Source organism: Nuphar pumila, chromosome 17 (genome assembly GCF_984573655.1).
Source record: "Nuphar pumila chromosome 17, dmNupPumi1.hap1.1, whole genome shotgun sequence".
In the NCBI taxonomy this organism is placed as follows: domain Eukaryota; kingdom Viridiplantae; phylum Streptophyta; class Magnoliopsida; order Nymphaeales; family Nymphaeaceae; genus Nuphar; species Nuphar pumila.
In genome coordinates, this window is record NC_143265.1 from 75,996,655 (window position 1) to 76,016,893 (window position 20,239).

Consider the following 20,239-nt stretch of genomic DNA (forward strand, 5'->3'; position numbering starts at 1 on the left):
TTAACTATGTCAGTCAATTCATGCATGAACCTCTTGAGAGCCATTATCACATTGTTAAGAGAATCCTTCGATATGTTAAAGGAACTATTGATTTTGGGTTGCATATAATATCTCAAAGTTCTCTCGAGTTATATGGCTTCTCTGATTCTGATTGGGCTGGGTGTCAAACTACAAGGAGATCTACGTCTGGATTCTGTGTCTTCTTAGGGTCCAACTGTGTGTCTTGGAGCGCCAAAAAGCAAAGGACCGTGGCTCGATCAAGTGCCGAGGCTGAGTATCGAGCCATGGCCTTGACAGCAGCATAAATGACATGGTTGCAGCTTATTCTTAAAGACCTTGGAGTTCGAATTTTAAAAGTTCCTATACTTCATTGTGACAATATGAGTGCACTTCATATGACAATCAACCCTGTTTTTCACAACAGATCCAAGCACATACAGATTGATTTTCACTATGTGCGAGAAAAGGTAGCTGAAGGGCAACTAGCTATAAAGTTTATCAGATCTCAATATCAATTAGCAGACGTCTTTACTAAATCTCTTGGCAAAAGGCAATTTGAACAACTCAGAAATAATCTTGGCTTGTGCAGACGACTTGATTTGAGGGAGGCTGTTAGAAAGATTAGTTATGCTAAAGATAGTAACAAGACAGATCACGATCAGCCTTGTCATCCTGGGAATAACAACCGTATCCCCCATCCCAAGGAAATTGTCAAGCAAAATCAGATCCACGATTTCAAGAATATCAAAACTGAAAGTAATCAAATGAGTATCGACGAATCCGACGGGATTGAGCTATGCAAATCTATCGTTAAGATTTAGGCTACTTTCTGGTTGTGCCTAACTTACCTTGTATTTAAGTTGTTCTTGGCTTTCAATAAAAATATGAGGAGCAAGGATTGTTTGGGACGTGGATGTAGGTTCTTATTGAACTGAACCACGTTATTTCTTGTGTTCTCTCTTCTGCTCTTTCTTTTCTATACCTTATCCTCCTCTCTCCCCCACAAAAGAAAGTTTGAGAAAATCATATTCAATCTTGACTTAAAATTCTTGGGCAAATGAAAATTAACTAGATGATGCATTGTAAGACAACTTAGAACATGACGAATAAGGATAACATTACCGGGTTTAGAGAGATATAACCCGTGCCAAGATTTCATTCGAGCATGAACTTTCTCTTCCAAAGCCAACCACATCTCATGTGGGGGTCTCTTTTGCAAAACTTTGAGTCCCAAATAGTCTAACTGAAGCCAAGAGTCTCTACACCCAAATAAAATTTCTGTCAGACGCACATGATGAGGAGGTGTGTTGATGATAATAACTAACTTATCATTTGGGAGGGGCTGGCAACACCAAACAACAAGACATTGTCCTCATATTGAAGTAGCGAAGGGCAATCTAAATCAACAATTGGAAGCTAATCAATAAAATTAGAGGCATCTGCCTTCTTAAAGATAACACCAAGTGCCTCACTTAAACAATAGGGGGGAGAGAGGGCAGCCTTGTCCCAAACCGTGCTTCATCGGCAAAGTAAGCACCACGTTCTCCATTGACAATTTGGGCAGTAGTAACGGGCTCCGCAATTCATTTTTATAAAATGAGTTGGGAGGGCCATGTCATGAAGATATTGAGATGTCAAGCTTAAGAATGAAAAGAACACTACCTGTTCGTTCCAAAGAGTGAACCAGTTCATTTAAAATGAGGGCGTCGTCATGAAGCAATCATCCCTTGAGGAAGGCGGATTAGCTAAGAGAAATTAGGGACGTCAAAACCGACTTGAGCCACTCCGCCAATCGTGACCCCACAATATGACAATTCCACACGAAGCCCAACTGAAGGCTTGAAAGTGAAGTTGCAGCCTCGTCAAATAAAATTTGCCCAAGAGGAGTCAATTTGTTCTAACTCAGATTCGACAATGGCAATCACCAATTATCAGTTCCAATATCCTTTCTCCAATTATCAACATATAAATTTGCTTCTCTTAGGAGTTGAGGCTGTTGGACATAACGAATCTGGGTCCAACCCATTGGGTGACCCGGTTTGACATCATTAGTGGTGGATGAAAGTTACGTGCGTAACAGCCGCTTTCCCCTATTATATAAAGAAAGTGATCAGAGATTCGTAATGGCAAGCCTGCCCAAATTTAACATTCAGTTTACGTTGTATAAGGTTTTGCTCACCGTTGACCTAAAGCCTGAGCTCATCATGGGTGTCGTCTGGATGAGGAGAACGCCAAACGTATTGAAAATGCTTATATTTCTAGTTCTTATATTCTAGTGACCCTACAATTGTATGGTATCAATTAATTGTCATATATTTATTTGGTTGATTGGCGACCAAAAATAAGAAGATATATAATCGCATACCCTTCTCTCAATTCAAGTCATCCATGACATGCACAATTCATCAGTGCAGCCTACAAAGGCAAATGACATAGATGAGATGTGACCGATCCTCCTTTGAGCTCATCATTTTTGACGTTAGCCCATTCACACTACTTTGTCCTTCTTAAGCATTTGATGTTTTTCATATCAATAAAAAGAATATTTTATTTCTTTTGTTTCCCATTGTACCCTTTTTTAAGGGTTATGCTTTAGTGTCTTTTTAGACACCTTCTCCTGCGGATTTAAGTCCGTGTTTGGAAGATCCTCATTTCATTTCATATGCCACATGAACAATGTTGATATTAAAAATTATGCCAACATTGTAAAATTTAGGAGAGCCAATAAAGCATGGTTCTTCCTTAAGGGTATGTATACCCAAAAAGATTTAGCTAGACAAATTTTCTAAATCCCAATGATCGAATCTCAACTACTGATTTTTGCATTTTTTTAGGTGAATCCCTCATTTCGTGGAGATATAAGAAGTAGCAAAAAATTTCTCTATCATCCACTGAAGCTGAATATTGGGTCATGACGATGACAACTATTAAAATTGTGTGGTTTAGAAGTCTCTTATGTGACATGGGCATCCTCGTTTCTTCTTCCACCAAGATGTGTTGTGATAATAATAGTGTGATGTGCAATCATACATTTTACGAGCTTACCAAGCATACTGAGACACGGGGAAGGGCAGAGTCGAGTGAAGGGGCTAACGTCAAAAATGATGAGCTCAAAGGAGGATCGACCACATCTCATCTATGTCATTTGCCTTTGTAGGCTGCACTGATGAATTGTGCATGTCATGAATGATGTGAATTGAGAGAAGGGTATGTGATTATATATCTTCTTGTTTTTGGTCGCCAATCAACCAAATAAATATATGACAATTAATTGATATCATACAATTGTAGGGTCACTAGAATATGAGAACTAGAAATATAAGCATTTCCAATACTTTTTTTCAAATCCAACCATGTGGATGTGCTTGGCATGGTGAATTTGCTAGGAATCAACCATTGGATTGTGTATTTTTGATAAAAAAATGCAATTTTTGAATGCTTAATATTTATGAAAATTATGAGCCATTGTTTTAAAGTCTTAAAAAAAATTTATTTATGCATCAAAATTGGATGATTCAAGAGCAGGTTCTTATAAAACCAAGCATGCATATCACTTTTGTACTATTAGATTCAAGAGAAAAGAACAAAAAAATCATAAAAATTGTGGCTCATACATTTAGTTCTCATATTATAGTGATTCTACAATTGTGTATCTGCTTGTTGGTGGTCACGGGTCAACCAAGTAAATATGACCATTAGTAATAGAATATGAATACTTCTTAAAGAGTCAACATAATTATTAATTAAGGCATTTTAATGACATAAAGAAATGTGGGTACAGTGTGCTCTCCTAGCTAACCCATAAATGATCCCGGAGCGGGAGCGGGAGCTGGATATTACCGGGTTCATAGGATCCTTTTGGATCCATCTTGATTATTTGTGTTTTTTATAATTATTTAGTATAGCAGGATTAGGGTTTATCTTTGTTCACTAAAATTCATCACTAATTCATTCATCAATTTCCTTTCTCTGTTTCTACATGAATATTTATAGTAAATAAAGATAAATCCTAAAAAACTCTAATCATATTATGGACTTAAGATAGATCCAATACTAAAATAAGATCCAAAACATGATCCAAAAACCCATATCCAGCTAAATAATTATAAAAAAACACAAATAATCCTGATGAATTCAAATAAACCCTATGAAACCGATAGTGTCTCGCTTTTGATCCAAGTTGGAATTCTTACCCATTTGAATCTCCACACCCACATAATGTGATTTTACAAACCTTACAATGTGATTTCGGCAAGGAATATTAATTGTGCCCAATATCAAGTGTTAGGAATTTTATGGAAAAAAATTCTAATATTTTTCTAAAAAATTTGTTTTTTTGTAAAGATATTGACATAGATAGAATTTTAAAAAGAAATATATATAATATAATTGAAATTAACAAATAAAAAATAATAGTGTGATAAGCTTGCAATAAATTTGTGATATTTTTTGTTTTTTCAATATTATCGAGATTATATCGTTTGTTGAATACACCACGATATTTTATAAATATCGTATTGAATGATGGTAATTGGGTCCAATTAGAATGAAATAATAACTGCAATTATAAGAGCCCTAAGGTTTCATTGCCAACAACATCATACTTATTTTTTTGTTAGGTCAAAGAAAAACACTCCTCGCTAGCTACACATTGACAGACATTCAGTTGGTAACACTCTTGGGAGGCATTTGTTTCATGTCCTTTCCTAAGAAAAAGACTCACTTTCATAAGAAACAGAGCCTCTTTCTTGAAAGAGATGAAACAAACATATCCATGAGAAATATGTGGTAGGACACAAGCTTTACTGTTAAAATGGGTTCATGCCTCCTTTCATGGCCCCCAGTAGTCATAAGCTCCGTCCTCACGATGACTCCATCATCACGAAGGGGTTGGCAAAAGTAGATCCTAGCCGTCCATACTCAAAAGCAAACGGCTCAGATGGTATCCTGCGCAAAGCTCGATTAGAAAGCAAAGCACCCAGCTCTTCCTCACTCTTCAGCTTTTACTTCAAGCCGTTTCTTTTGCTCCTTCCTTTCCACCGATTCTCTACACAGAAAGAAAAATAAAATGGCGGACGAACGAGGGGAAGACGATCGGCGCCGGTCGGACGAAACCCTAACCCTAGAGCACACCTCCCACTCGCAAATCCCCCATACTCCTTGCTCCTCCGGCGCCGGCGCCGGCGACGGCGGTGCCTGCTTCTCTTGCGGCCGACCCATTGCGCGGTGGGCCTCCCCGCCGCCCCAGAACCAGTACAGGCCGATCAGAGCCCCGGCCGTTCTCTCCTCCCCGAACACCCAATCCATCATCCTCTCCCCGGTTCCCCAAGCCCAGAAGGTCCCCGTCCTCCCCCCTCCCTTCCTCTTCCAGCCGCCCGTCAAGCGCATCCAGTCCCCCGACGACATCAGTCGCTTCCACGCCTCCGAATCCGGCAGGAACTTCCTCGGCTTCGTTGTCGGCCTGAGCGAGTCCATCCGCGGGCGAAAGACCTCCGACCCCTGCCGCGAATCGCCTGTCATCAATGCCATCGTCGACATCCTCAACTCCATGATCGGCTGGGTCGACGAGATCCCCCCGGTGGACCAGCCGTCCCGTTACGGGAACCTCGCCTACAGAGATTGGCATCGCCGGCTTACCGAGAGCGAGGGTTTGATGGTGAGGGTCCTCCCCCAGGATCTCGGATCGGGCGCGGTGGAGATCTTCCCTTATTTCGCTGATAGTTTCGGGAATTCGACGAGGATCGACTATGGGACCGGGCACGAGACAAACTTCATGGCGTGGCTCTACTGCCTGGCGCGGCTGGGCGTGGTTGCAGAGGAGGATTACCAGGCTCTTGTCTCCAGAGTTTTCGTGAAGTACCTTGAGTTGATGAGGAAGCTGCAGACGGTTTACTGGCTGGAACCGGCTGGGTCGCATGGGGTTTGGGGGCTCGACGACTACCATTTCCTCCCATTCATATTCGGCTCGTCGCAGTTGATCGATCACAAGTACATGAAGCCGAAGTCGATCCACAATCAGGATATCCTGGATAATTTCTCCCACGAGTACATGTACCTCGCGTGCGTGGCATTCGTGAAGAAGGTGAAGAAGGGGGTGTTGGCGGAGCACTCGCCAATGCTGGACGATATCAGTGGGGTGCCAATGTGGAACAAGGTGAATAGTGGGATGCTTAAGATGTACAAGGCGGAGGTTCTGGAGAAGGTGCCGATCATGCAGCATTTTCTCTTTGGTTGGATCATTAAGTGGTAAGTCTTCATTAAATTGATACATTTGTGTAGATTTGAATGTTTTGGTTCCATTTACGACAATCTGGTTGCTGTTTAACAATCTTGGATGGGTTAAACTTCAAACTCATTTAAATGTACATGATTTGTTTGACTGTATTCTATGATGTGTGTCGAAATATTTTGTTGCTAGTGAGGAACATCAGAGAGCCAGATACACTTTCGTTGGTTTGGTTTTTGAGTTGAAAGATGTAGGATGCAGTAATTTGATTTAGTGTTGCAGTTTGAAATTTCAGTGTTCTCTTTTCCCTCTCTCTTCTCTTTAATGGTGGTGTTTTTATTTGTTCGAGCTGAATGAAATTTGGTTAGGACTATGGAAACTTGATGGTATTTTTGTTCTGGATTGCTAGAGTGTTCTTTCCTGGCATTTGAGGAAAATTTGTTATCAGTAAGTACGGGTTGGAATTTATTGACCTTGGACGTGTGGCTTGGTTCAGCAAACAAGTCGAGTGGTAAGTGCTGCGAAAACAAACTTTTATACCTGACTTTATTTATTGGGTTTAGAAAAGAAAAAAAAGACAGTTCCTCGATATCACCAAAAAGAAATTCTTGTCGCCCATAGAATCCCGCTGCAGCTGGCTATGATGTGCACCCCAGCAAAGAGAATACTGGTTCTCAATTTGGTGTTGGTTTGTCATGCTTTGAACAGTTTTCATTATTCATTTGGTAAAAAAGCATGCTTGAGTTTATCGGCTTGGTGTCCGGGAGAGCACTCTGGAGATCACGTTGTGGTCATGGACAGTTGGTCTGAAGCCAGCGGAAAGTTTATGGTAGATTCATCAATGGAGGTTCCTGGTGTTGTTCCATTAATGGAAAACCAGGAATTAAGTGCTTATTCAAGAGACTGGTAATATGACCCGTAAGTCTACCAGTAGATACTCATTTACGTGTAACATATAGACGAGACAGGAAACAAATTTTGCAGTGAAAGAAACTAATTTTTTCTTTTCTTTCTGAAAAAGAGTCTCAATTGAAGAATGCCGGTAGACAGGTCCATCCTTACAAAGATTTTCACCAGTAATTTTGTAACCCTCTTTCTTGAAGCAGCTGGGTGTATCTGATGTTTCAGAATCTGAAAATTTTGATGATGCAACCATTTTTCTTCTGTTAAAGCCTCTGATGAAAGGACTGGGCATTTACTATTTATTGATGAATCAACAACAGTTTTCTTTGGCGAAGGTTTGCTGACACAAATTTGAACCACCAAGTATACGCTATTGTTGTTCAAGCTGCTTCATGCCTCTAATGAGTCATACGTGTATATATCTGACTAGTATTCTCCATGTAGAAGTAGAAGTGAATTTATGCTCTGGTTTATATATTTGCTACTCTTCATATGTGTTTTTCTTCTAGCATCGTTTGTTGGTATCCTATGGTTGTCATATCTGGCAACTTGGAAGGCCCATTTTCTCTCTTGTAATACATGTCAACATGTCCTTCAAAGGTTTGCCATTAACAATCTACACTTATAATGGTTTCTTCATCTTTTATCTTGATTCTCTTCAACATTTTTCAATTGTTGCTGTTTGTGGCAATTAGTTTCCATAAGGTCGCTTCCCTTGGGAGTTATTTATATTGCTAAATCTATACTGTTCAATTAAGTTGATGGTATAAAAGGAGTTGCTAATATAGTCTTTAGTGGTAGAGAAAATGCTATTGTTTCAGCAATGGAATTTCTAATAATATCTTTGAATTATTTTGTTATACTATAAAAGGTTGTAGGTATCGTATCGGTCGGGCCCAAAATAAGATGCGAATTGTATCATATCGTAAAATTGTAAATTTTGAAAAAATAAAATTTAAAAAAATTGTAAAAAATGAAAAAAAAAATTGTAACACACAAAACAATGATGAAATGCACAAAATGCAACCATAAAATCACATGTGAAACATTGATTTCTCCATGAGCTACATAACACATTATCAATCATCAAATCTCACAAGAACAATGCAAAATAGTGATATCTTCAATTAAGAACATGCCACAAGATTCATCAAAAAACAAAAAAAATCAAGTTTATGAATACTTAACAGTTACAAATTACAATACATAACCAAATTTTTAAGAAGTATACCATCAATCATCATCATTATCTTCTTCTTGTTCTTCATCATCTTCTTCTTCTCCTCCGACATTCAAATCATCTCCAATATACGTGGGGTCTTCGTCATCTACGTCTTGAGCTCCCTCTACATTTATTGATTGAATGTTTTCTTTATTCAAGAGGTTTTCTTTTTCTTGAACCCACTTCTTTGGGGTGAAAAAATTGTGAAAATATACTTTTTCTTGACGAAATCACGAAAGATCTCCCCGACGCAAATATCGCCCCCTAAAACGGTCTCACGGCTCCTAGGGTGCGTGGGAAGCTGTCTAGTATTGCTATACGAATGAGGGTTTCAATCATGGTTGCCAGTTGAGGAAGCGGGAGCGGGAAGCGATACGGGAAGCGGGAGCGGGAAGCGGGAGCGGGAAGCGATACGGGAAGCGGGAGCGAGAAGCGAGGCACTTTCAAAATTTTAGGAAGCGGGGAAGCGTGGGACCACTTAGGACCGATTCGGGAAGCGTCTCGGAAGCGACCTAGGAAGCGTCTCGGAAGCGAGGGGGAAGCGAAAAAATAAAAAAAAATAAAAAATACAAAAAAAAAAAACAGGGGAAGCGTGGGGGAAGCATGATGGGAAGCGCGCTTCCCATTAAAGGGAAGCGCGTCCCCCATTAAAGGGAAGCGCGCTTCCCAAAAAAGGGGGACGCTTCCCCCCACGCTTCGGAAGAGCGACGTTTCGCCCTTCCAAAGCGCGCTTCCCCTTTTAGCTAGGCGCTTCCGGTAACCCTGGTTTCAATCCTCAAAAGCCCTTTAAAACCCAAAAACTTAAAACCCTGGTTTTTCCTTTTTTAAAGCCCACCGGTATTGTATCGTACGATGCGGTATGATACGACCCCATATCGTGTGATACATACAATACATGTACAATATACACTCATATCGAGATACATGTGTGTATTGTATCGTGCCCTTGCATCGATACGATACATATCGTAGCGTATGTACGATACATACAACATTGATATTGTAGGCAATTTATTGTCATATCCTTTTGTTGATTGTACATTTTCGGCAAAAACACCTTTGAAACAAGGTTGTAAGTATTGTAACGCAACCCGAATCGGTGAGACCCAAAATAAGATACTTATCGTATCATTTCGTAAAAAATCTTAAATTTTGAAAAAAACAAAAAAATCTAAAAAATAAAAAAATAGCAAAAAATTTAAAATATTTGTAAAAAACTTACATTTTGAAAAAAATAAAAAATTTTAAAAATAAAAAATAGCAAAAATTCTAAAAATCATAAAACATGAAACAATGATGAAATGGACAAAATGAAACCATAAAGTATATTTCACTCATTACTCGAGTGCTCTATTGCCATGTTGAATCATTTGATGTCATCTTCCCAAAAAAACTCAATAAGAAACAAAAAATAAGGTTCTTTATGTTAACCCACTTCTTTGAGTGGAAAAATGGTGGAAATGCACTCTTGATGAAATCGCAAAAATCCTTTCCCTTGTGCACGGATTGACCCACAAATCGCTCTCACAACTCCTAGGGTGCGTGGATACCTCTCTAATAACCTCTACACAAATGAGGGAATCGACCCTCAAGAGGTCTTTAAAACTCATAAAGAAAAAATTGTGATTAAGATCTTTTTAAAGTGCATTGAAGGTGTATTGCACGATACAGATACGACACATGCTCGGATCACGATACGAGTGTGCATTGTATCATTTTTCTAAAAAGTAACAATATGTATCGTACGATACATACTAGGGATACACACAAGACAAGCTTGGCGTGTACAAGCTCAGCTCACCCAAGTAACTACGTGTACAAGCTCAGCTTTTGTCGAGTATTGAGCCGAGTGGAGCTTGATTTGTTAAGCTCGTTATGAGCGCAGCCGACCGAGCTGTCCCAAGCTAAAAAACAACCTAAAAAAAACTATCAAACCCTAACCAACCAATTGGTCTAGAGAGAGAGATCAGGTTGCAGTGAAAGGAGAAAGGGCAGACCACTGGGCATCGGCCTCTAGCGAGATCAATCGATTGATCTAGAGAGAGATCGGGTTGTAGAGAAAGGGGAAAAGGCAAATCAGAGGGCATAGATCTTCGACGAGCTCAATTGATTGATCTAGGGAGAGAGAGAGAGAGAGAGAGAGAGAGAGAGAGAGAGATCGGGTTGCAGAGAAAGGGAAAGGGGCAGACCAGAGGGCGTCGGCCTTTAGTGAGTGTCTGACATAGATCGGCCTCCGGTAATGCTCAACATTGTGGTACATGACCTCCGGTGACGCTCAGCAGCGACACTCCTCTCTCTCTCTCTCTCTTATTTCGCTTGTTGTTGGGAAGTAGAGGGAGAGGGAGGGGTCACCGCCCTTAAAGGGGGGAGAGAGAGAGAGTTTGGTTGTGCAGCATTTTAGCATTTTAAATGAGAGAGAGCTCTTTATTTGGGTCTGTGGCACCGTAAAGTGGAGGGGTGGGTCGGGTCGGGTCCGAAATGCCCGATTTGTGCTATCGAGCCTTATCGAGCCTACTCGAGCTTATCAAGTTCGAGAGGCTGATCAAGCTCAGCTTGTATACTAGACTGAGCCTCAAAGCTTTGTACAAGCTCGGCTCATTTATGGGCACGAGCTTCACCGAGTCGGCTTGGTTCGTTGTGCATCCCTAATACAGGCCTGTATCGTACAGATACAATACACACTAGTATCACAATATGAGTGTGTATCGTATCGTTTTTCTAAAAAATAACGATACATACAACATTGCTTTGAAGTGTGACTATGAATGGTATGGAACCCTACATGAAAGCATTCTTAGTCCACTGGTTTGTAGTGGAATTTGTTGTTGTTGCTGCTGCTATTTTTGTTATTGTTTACTGCAGGCATCACTTGGTTTCAAAATTTGTGGTTGGATAAGTAAAAAACCAACTTTAGGGTTCTTGGTTTCAGATTTCACCAAGGGCTATCATTAACTTGCCTATTGAAAACATGTATCACAGACAGTATCATTGTTTTTCTGGAAGACTGTATAATTTTCATTGACTTTTTCATATTGCCTTTAGTGCTTGAGGATTGACTCTTTTTTGACGAGTCCCTTATGTGAATGTTCATGTGGATCTTTTGGATAAGTCATATTTTGAAATCATAGTGCTGACCCAAATAATATTCGGGTCAACCTGAACCAGACCCGAGCAATATGTGGGCCGTGTTTCAGTTATATTTTTTGCCGGGTATCCAATTCAACCCGAGTGTTTTATATGTATTTTTAGTAAAAGTAAGCTTCTGAAATTATATGAATCCAGGTTTGGGATTTCATTTTCGTGACCCAGCAAAACCCAAACTTGACAATTTGTTATTTGAGCGGGTCCAGGTACACCCTGGTGGGTCGGGTACCCGACCTGTTGACAGCCCTACTTTCAATGCATCTCAAAGAGATCCATGCAGTAGATTAGAATATGTTAATCTGTAAGCAGTAAACATATCCATACAACCTCTGCAGTGGTCTGTGTCACAGCACAATGCCCTCAGCTATTTCAAACTGTGATATCCTTTGTCACTTCTTGCTTTTTCATGAAATGAGAGATGTACCAAGAAGGATGCATAGATCAGTAGCAAAGCATAACTTTTCCCTACTTACTACTCTCACAATCTTTGACCAAACTTCACACAATTTCTTCAGCAAAGCTAACGCTTGTGCAAAGGCAAGGTTACCCTATGAGATATAGCATTTCTTCACCATCAAACTCTGGTCGTGACACCATAAGAAACTCTACAATTTTTGCTTCTTCTCTAATGTTGTTTTCTCCTATGCAAGTTTTACTCCATACACTGCAGGAAGAACAAGGAGACTCCATAAGGTGTATACAATTCCATTTCTGCTGAATCAAGGAATAGAACTCTTGAAAAGATCTATTTTCTTGTATAAATCCTATCAACTCCTAGACCAACTGATACTTTATTTCCTCGTTTACTTGGCATGATGATATGCTTCCTTCAAAAGCTTCCAAGCATCTTTCGTTTCTATTTAGTCAAATTGATATCTATGATTTGTTCAACTGAAACCAACAACCATGATTCTGCAATGTGCATTGTTTACTTTTCAACAGTAGCATTTGCATAATTTGCAAATCCCGTAGTTGGCTTATGCTTGGTTCCATCTTTGTATCTCCAAGCCCCTTCTATTCACGCTTTTCATAAACTGAAATCCCAATATGTATAGTTCATTCCACAACTTTACTCTGATCAGCTGAACAGATTCATATTTGACCATATTTCTCTTATCTTTTCACCTAACAAATGCAAGCAGCCTTCTTCCAACAGCATGTTAGAAAGTATGCGGAAAGGTATAACAAGAATGCTTAATGCATTTACACGGTTCAATGAATGGACAAGCACAAACCCACGATGGGGAATATAAAAATAGTCCACTAAGGGACAATACAAGCAGCTTTCAAAGAGGCAACACAAAAATATATGAAATTTATTGAATAAGGGCTTGAAAAGCCATGAAATACAAGAGAGGGGGAACCCCCTATTTATACAAAAAAGGAGAGGAAGTGAGAGCCATTGGGGGCTCCCACATATGGTCGTTGGAGCCCCCAACGGTCATATTTATGACCGTTGGGGGTCCAACGACTACATGTGGGACCCCCAATGCTTTGATAAAAGAGCAATTACAAAAAAGGAAAAATTAAAAATTAAATAAATAAAAAATAACTTATTTAATGAAAATAGTTGTTTCTAAAACAACTGTGGAATGACTAAAATACCCCTATCGGGTATTGCACATTATATATATATACCCCCCTCAAACTTTACGGGGAGATGACCAAAAGTTTGTGAAGTAGGAAAAAAAGACGGAGAGCTTTAGTGAAGAAGTCCCAGTCTTCAAAGAAAAACTACTTCTTTATGGTATTTCAGAAAATTCGTACAACTCTAAGTCTTCAAAAAGGCCTTTATTGGTGATCATCCCCAAGTCTCTTCATTGGTTATCTCTATGCTGAGGGTATCATATCTTAAAGATCCTGCACAGAAAGAACAAACCAAAGGAAGACTCAAAGTATACAAGAAAAAAAATATTCTAACCCAAGAGTGGCAACAATAATATATTGAAAAGCAAGAGTGGTTTAAATAAGATAGTAACAATTTTTCAAATCATTAGATAAAAGGCAGCATTCCTCAAGGACGACGGTAAATCATAATTATCTTATTTTAAAGGACATGATCCACTAAGATGAAATAAACATACTAATTTCTCAAAAAAAATGTCTATAAAGAGATATTTCAAACAAATCTCATAAAAATATCTAAATGGAAGATCATAATAGGATAATGAATCTTTATTTATCAAAAACTACTTAAGCATTTTAATACTATGTGAAAAAGTCTTAAAAAAAAAGCAATGTATAATGTCTTCAAAGAGACAATGCATACGAAGGGCACCAACTTCCACAAAGAGATATGTGCACAAAGGCATAAAACAATGAATCCTTATTAAAAGAAGAAGAGCAATAAGCTCCATGCATAAGAAAGAGCTACTTAACTCCATGCTAATACATACATTATACATAACTTTTATGCATAATTGTGAAAATGTCATCAAGACTAAAAGAACATCAAGTTCGAAAGATGACTTTGTGAAAATATTTTTAATAAGATCAAGTCCAAAGATGACTTGATTAACCCACAAGAATCACAAGGGGGCTAAGTGCATAAAGGCACAAAAAAATACTCGCAAAGGAGTACAAATATGAGTAAGTCTTTAAAGAGACCATATGCACAAGGGCACAAAAGAGACCACACATTATATAGTTAAAGCATGTTCAATACACATAAATCAATAATGAAGAAAGAATTAATTTTATCAATAAATAAGTTAATAATGACTCACATATCTTAGAATGAAATATTGGGAAAATACAAAAACCCACTAGAAGGCCGAAGAACCACAAACACTTAATGTGCAACATACCCAAATTCCTTATAGGGTAAATGCCAAAATGTAAAAGTGATTTCCAAATATGCATATCAATGATATGAACTTTTATCGATAAATATTTTTCTATGCAAGGAAGAAATAAGTAGTAAGGATTAAAATTTAGAAAGAAATCCCATATGATAAATGGAATGATACATGCAAATCTCAACAATAGTTCATCCTACTACAAGCAATCACCTCATTAGACCTCAAAAACCCACAAATCATGTGTATAAGCGACTAGAACAAAAATATAAATATAATGTCACTAAAGAGCCAAATACACACACGAAGGTGTGGATAAACACCTCTTGTCTATACATATAATGATACTTGAAATGAGTGTATCAACGACTAGAACAAGGTACAAAAGCCAATCATGGACTAAAAATCATACATGAAAGTGTGAATAAACATCTCGTCTACATATAATGACGCTCAAAATCAAGTATGTTCAACGACTAAAACAAGAGTACAAAGCCACCAATGGGCAAAAAGCACACACGAAGGTGTGACTAAACATCTCTTGTCTACATATAATGACACTTAAAATAAGTGTATCAGCTACTAGAGCAAGAGCAAACAACCAACAATGAGCTAAAAACATACACAATGAACAAACAATTATTGTCTACATATGATGACACTTAGATGAGGGGCATAAAAGGAGAGTCAATCGAGGCAAGAAGGCTTGTAAAAAATATCAATTTTTCAATATATCAAGAAACGCTATGGTTTCAAAAGTTAGACATCCATCAGAGGTACATATAATTAAGAGCATCCATAATAAATTCAATGGCCAAAGAATAAACGAGTGATACCACACTCACAATCAGAGATCACATAACATGTCTTTTAGATTCAAAGTACAAGTTGACAATCTAAAAAGACATAACACGAGGTGCACATAACTCACCCCAACAAACATCTCTGTAATAATAACAAGGCCAAGAAAATTGATGCATTATATAAAGTTTGTGATGGACAATACAAATGCCATAAGAAGGCAATAAGCACTTACGAAAATCATTTTTCAAATAGGTGATTTTATAAAGAGAGCCGATTTGAAAAAGTCAAATCAAAGATCCAATAATGTTAGATAATCAATTTTAGATAAAGTGCAATCATATGCACAACAATATGACAACAATTTTGCATAAACACGGATCATGCTTAACATAATCAATTCTTCAAAATGAAGTTTAAAAAAGTATATTATGAGACAAACACAACAAGAAATATTAAGCAAATAATGCATATAAAGTTTTTAGAATGACCTTTCATGACACAATTATTACTAATCATGAATACTTGAAAGATAATCCAACAATTTATATAGAGGCTATTAAATTATGCCAATCATTTATTCATAATGCAATCTATTTTGTGTGATTATGACACATTTTTAGAGAAAATTGAGTTAACATTATAAAATGTATTCAAGACATCCAAAAATCAAACTAGAGATGAACAAAAATCTAGGATCATTCTCAAGCATTATTAATCTAAGAATTAGTTTTGTATTATGAAAAAACATCTTAAAGTTATTGTAATGAAATATACAAAAATACTCATTACAAAAGATAACACAAGAGAGTTTAACCGAAGCATATGAATAGATAAAAGAAATCATATGAGAGACCAAATGCATACATTCTCATAGAGAGATCAAAAGCACTCATGCAAAAATTAAAGCCACATGTCTCATACAAAAGACATGCTTCCAATAAGTTTAAGTATGTATGCAAGTTTAAGCATGTATATATTTTATGAAATAAGACATCATTATCAAATTATTTTAAGATAAGAATATGATTGACGAACCATCTAGAATTAATAATTCATGATTATATATATATATATATATGTATATATATACATATATATTCGAGTTATTTTCGAAAAAGCTTTGAGATTCAAACATGATACATATATTTTGTTTCCTTAAAACATGTTCAATGATGATTAAAATACTAAAAAATTCAAAAAAACATACATTTTGTTTTTTATTTTAATCATACAATATATATATATATATATATATATATATATATATATATATAATGATAAAGAAAAACAAGTGTTTTTCTCATGTGTAATGCATGGGCTAAATACTTGAAAATGTAAAAATACATACCAAGTAACTCCAAGGAGAAGAGAGAGAATACAATACAACGATGTTGCTCAAGTCCTTCTTTCCAACCAAATCCTCTTGTAGCCGATAGAGACATGATAAAACACTCTTTTGGCAAGTGATGAAACACACCTAGCCAAGTAAGGAAACACTCCTTGCAAGAACAAGGTGATAACACACCTTTACAAATGAAGCATGAAAATCGAGGTGGAAGCTTTTCAAAATCTAAAAATTTCTGTGGCGTTGATACCATGTTAGAAAATATGCAGAAAGATATAACAAGAATGCTTAATGAATTCACACGGTCCAATGAATGGACAAGCACAAACCCACGATGGGGAATATAAAAATAGTCCACCAAGGGACAACACTAGAAGCCTTCAAAGAGGCAACACATAAAAAATATATGAAATTTATTGAATAAGGGCTTGACAAGCCATGAAATACAAGAGAGGGGAAACCCCCTATTTATACAAAAAAGGAGAGGAAGTGAGAGCCATTGGGGGCTCCCACATATGGTCGTTGGAGCCCCCAACGGTCATATTTATGATCGTTGTGGGTCCAACGACTACATGTGGGACCCCCAATGCTTTGATAAAAGAGCAATTACAAAAAAGGAAAAAATAAAAATTAAATAAATAAAAAATAACTTATTTAATGAAAACAGTTGTTTCTAAAACAACTGTGGAATGACTAAAATACCCCTATCAGGTATTGAGTACATATATTTTAACAAAGCACACTATGTAGCAACACACAAAGAAGACTAATTCAACTCAACTCTTCGAACATAAATGCTCAGAAATAAGATCCCAAATGCATGACTCTACCTCGCTATTTCAAATATTCACCAAACATAGCCAAAATAGGCTGATAAAAATTAGCTGTTTGAATACAACCAAAAACCTTCTTGCCACCTGCATTGACACACCACAAATAACGTGATTGTACTCAATATTCTAACTTGGATGTCAATAATACCCCTGCCAGGCAGGTTTGTTGCTTATCAGGGGATTATTCCTAGGGGAAATGAAGGGAAAAGAAGTGGCTTAGGGCCTTCCACAGAAGGACATGATAACTCTCTTTCAGGAATCATTCAGATGGAAGCAGTGTTGTTAAAAACACGCCTCAAGGCGCAAAAAAGCGCACCTCCGCTCAAGGTGAGGCTCCTTGTCCCTTGAGGCGCATGCAAAAAGCACAAGGCCCTTTAGGTGTACGCCTCAAGGCGAGGTGCATCCATTTTTTTAAAATGGCCAAATGGGGTCAAAGCCCCAATTTGACCAATTTTTGGAGGCAAATAAGGAGGCCCCCGACCCTAATTAGGGTCGGGGGCCTCCCTTTTTTCTCTCTTGTCTCTCGTCTCTCTCACTCTCCTTGCTCCCTGCTCTCTCGTCTCTCTCGCTGTCCCTGCTCTCTCTCTCTCTCTCTCTCTCTCTCTCTCTCGACAAGAAGAAGAAGAAGAGAGGTACACAGTTTTTTTCCTTTTTTCCTCTTTTTATCTCTTCCTCTTCATCTTCTTCTCTTTTCCCCTTTTTCTTTCTCCTTTCCATTTTTTTCATGTTATGTTTTCTCCTCTTCCTTTGAGCTCTCGCCCGCCACTCTCTTTGTTTTTCTTTTTCTTCTTTTTTTTCCTTCCTTTTTTCTTTTTTCTATTTTCAGTTATGCTTCCAATCCTGTTATGCTGTGTAGTTTTTTTCAATCCTGTTAATCTTGTTATGCTGTGTATTTAATCCTGCCAATCCTGTACATAATCCTGTTTTTCCTGTTATGTTGTATATTTTGCTGTCAATCCTGTTATGCTGTGTAATTTTTCTCACAGCTATGTAATCTGTTTCTAAGTTATATAATTAGTTTTTCAATTATATAATCAGTTTCTCAGTTATATAATCAGTTTTTCAATTATATATGTTATATATTTAATTAATTATATAAATCTGTGTGTATTTGTGTGGAAAACAGATATGCATATGCGTTAGGACATTATATTTTGCTGTTAATCCTGTTATGCTGTGTAGTTTTTTTCACAGCTATATAATTTGTTTCTAAGTTATATAATTAGTTTCTCAATGATATAATCAGTTTATCAGTTACTTTTACGTGTTAATCTCATATTTTTTAGTATTTATTTGAGATTTTCTATTTCTTATTGGTTGTGTATTTATTTGTATTTTTAGATATTTTATTTATAGTTTTTGTAAGTTTTCAAAAAAAAAAATTGAGGCTTACGCTTTACGCCTTGCCTCAGTTTTTGGTGGAGCGCCTCGCTACGCCTCAACACTTTTCACAACATTGGATAGAAGGGATGCAAAGAAAGAACAGATATTGAGCAGATGAAGTATATTGAAAAGCTAAATGCATGGCTGGGACTGTGACCGTCATCCCAAATCATTGGTTGTCTTTGGCCTATTAGTTCATATTTATTAAATTGTATGACCTGGAACCTATGGTCTGGCTTGAAGTTTCAAGAGAGTAAAAGTATGCATGATTTTTAGCTTTACTTACACACACACACACAACTGAACTGCAGTTGAAGGTTACAAGAGCTGTTTCCTTTTTGCAAAAGTTCTCTATGTAGTATTTTCAATATGAGAATGCTTTCTGTAACTTCTTTAGGTGTTCACACGCATCAAACAACAGAATCCCAGCCCAGGGTCTCATCATCCATAGGCTGCCAGCCTAACAGCTCTGTGTTTCGAAATTGTTAGCATTGATAACATGCTTGAGGATCTTGGGAGGCTTTTGTTAGTAGATTTCAAGTGTAATTTCTGGCTTTTGTTATAGACGTTGATGTATGTATTATTGTTGAGTAAGTTCCTTTTATTGTGGAATTCCAAGAAAAAATTTCTGATCTTTCCTGGGACTTGGATTTGCTGTGCTATATTTGTTGCTCCATATTGGCTGTGGTGCGTCTTATAGGTGCAATTCCCATACTTGGAAGATTACCTTTCGTAGTATGACTAGCAGTTTCTACTTTCTACAACATATAATGATGTGGTGCTTGTTAACTTTCAGGGATGAATGAGCTTTGCTTATCATTTTCCTTCAGTGGCAGAGAAATCCTGGAACATGCAGCAGGCTCCTTTGTTTCATGTCCACTCTTTATCGAAGTGCCCTTAGCTTTGTTATCAAAGAATGACATTCTTATTTCTCAATACTTTCACACTTGAAATGTGGTTTTGTTTGTTGTCCACCTGCTTGGAATCACATTTCTTGAATCCTTTCCTTCGGTTTTGTATAGATACCCTCAAGAAGAGATGAAGTGTGCCTTTACATCGGAATCTTAACCATCGTCGTTTGCTCACATGCTTAGAACTCACTTGTAGACTATTGAAAAATAACCGAGTGTTGTATGGTCCTAATTTTCAAACTTTGATTGCTTCTTTTTATTTTTCAATATTTGCTTTATGAGAGTTTCACTTTCCTCTCTCTTCCTGTCTCATGGTTTCTAATCTAAGCAATAATGTACACATTAATTTGGTGGAGGTTGGTTGTGATTTTTTATGCATAATACACAGGGTATCATGGAAACGTTATTTGTCCTACAAATGTTTGATCTTTGGGAGCATCAAGGCTATCAAGCATGGAAGGCCACGGTGGTGAAAGTTGAAATTTTGTTTCTTTGGGCAAGTCTAAAACGTTGGGTTACCAGATTGTGCGAATGGTGGCAACTTATGTAATTGAAAAAGTGACGCACCCCGAGTATCCCAAGCAACAACAATCCGAACTAGGGATGGCAGTGGACCGGGGAGAAACTGGGCCCAGCCCTGCCTCCCCCGTTTGGACTGGGGATGGAGGAC

General features: G+C 37.7%; 1 protein-coding gene across 2 annotated transcripts; it reads left to right on the forward strand.

The window, feature by feature from the left end:
* The first annotated feature begins 5,015 nt into the window (after positions 1-5,015).
* On the forward strand, positions 5,016-19,868 carry LOC149812275 (uncharacterized). Of its 2 annotated transcripts, none has more exons than XM_089993345.1 (2): positions 5,016-6,246; positions 19,455-19,868. In XM_089993345.1, the coding sequence occupies exons 1-2, from the start codon at positions 5,069-5,071 to the stop codon at positions 19,462-19,464; spliced, it is 1,188 nt and encodes a 395-aa protein (XP_089849471.1). In that variant the 5' UTR covers positions 5,016-5,068; the 3' UTR covers positions 19,465-19,868. The 2 variants fall into 2 exon arrangements, with proteins under 2 accessions (XP_089849471.1, XP_089849470.1); XM_089993344.1 differs by lacking the exon at positions 19,455-19,868 and adding an exon at positions 18,688-19,207.
* Positions 19,869-20,239: the final 371 nt, after the last annotated feature.

Bases quoted from the DNA above. Each gene is read 5' to 3' on its own strand.
- LOC149812275 (XM_089993344.1), top strand. From the start codon at position 5,069: ATGGCGGACGAACGAGGGGAAGACGATCGGCGCCGGTCGGACGAAACC. The intron at 6,247-18,687 runs GTAAGTCTTCAT...GCCTTGCCTCAG, and splicing joins TTTGGTTGGATCATTAAGTG to TTTTTGGTGGAGCGCCTCGC.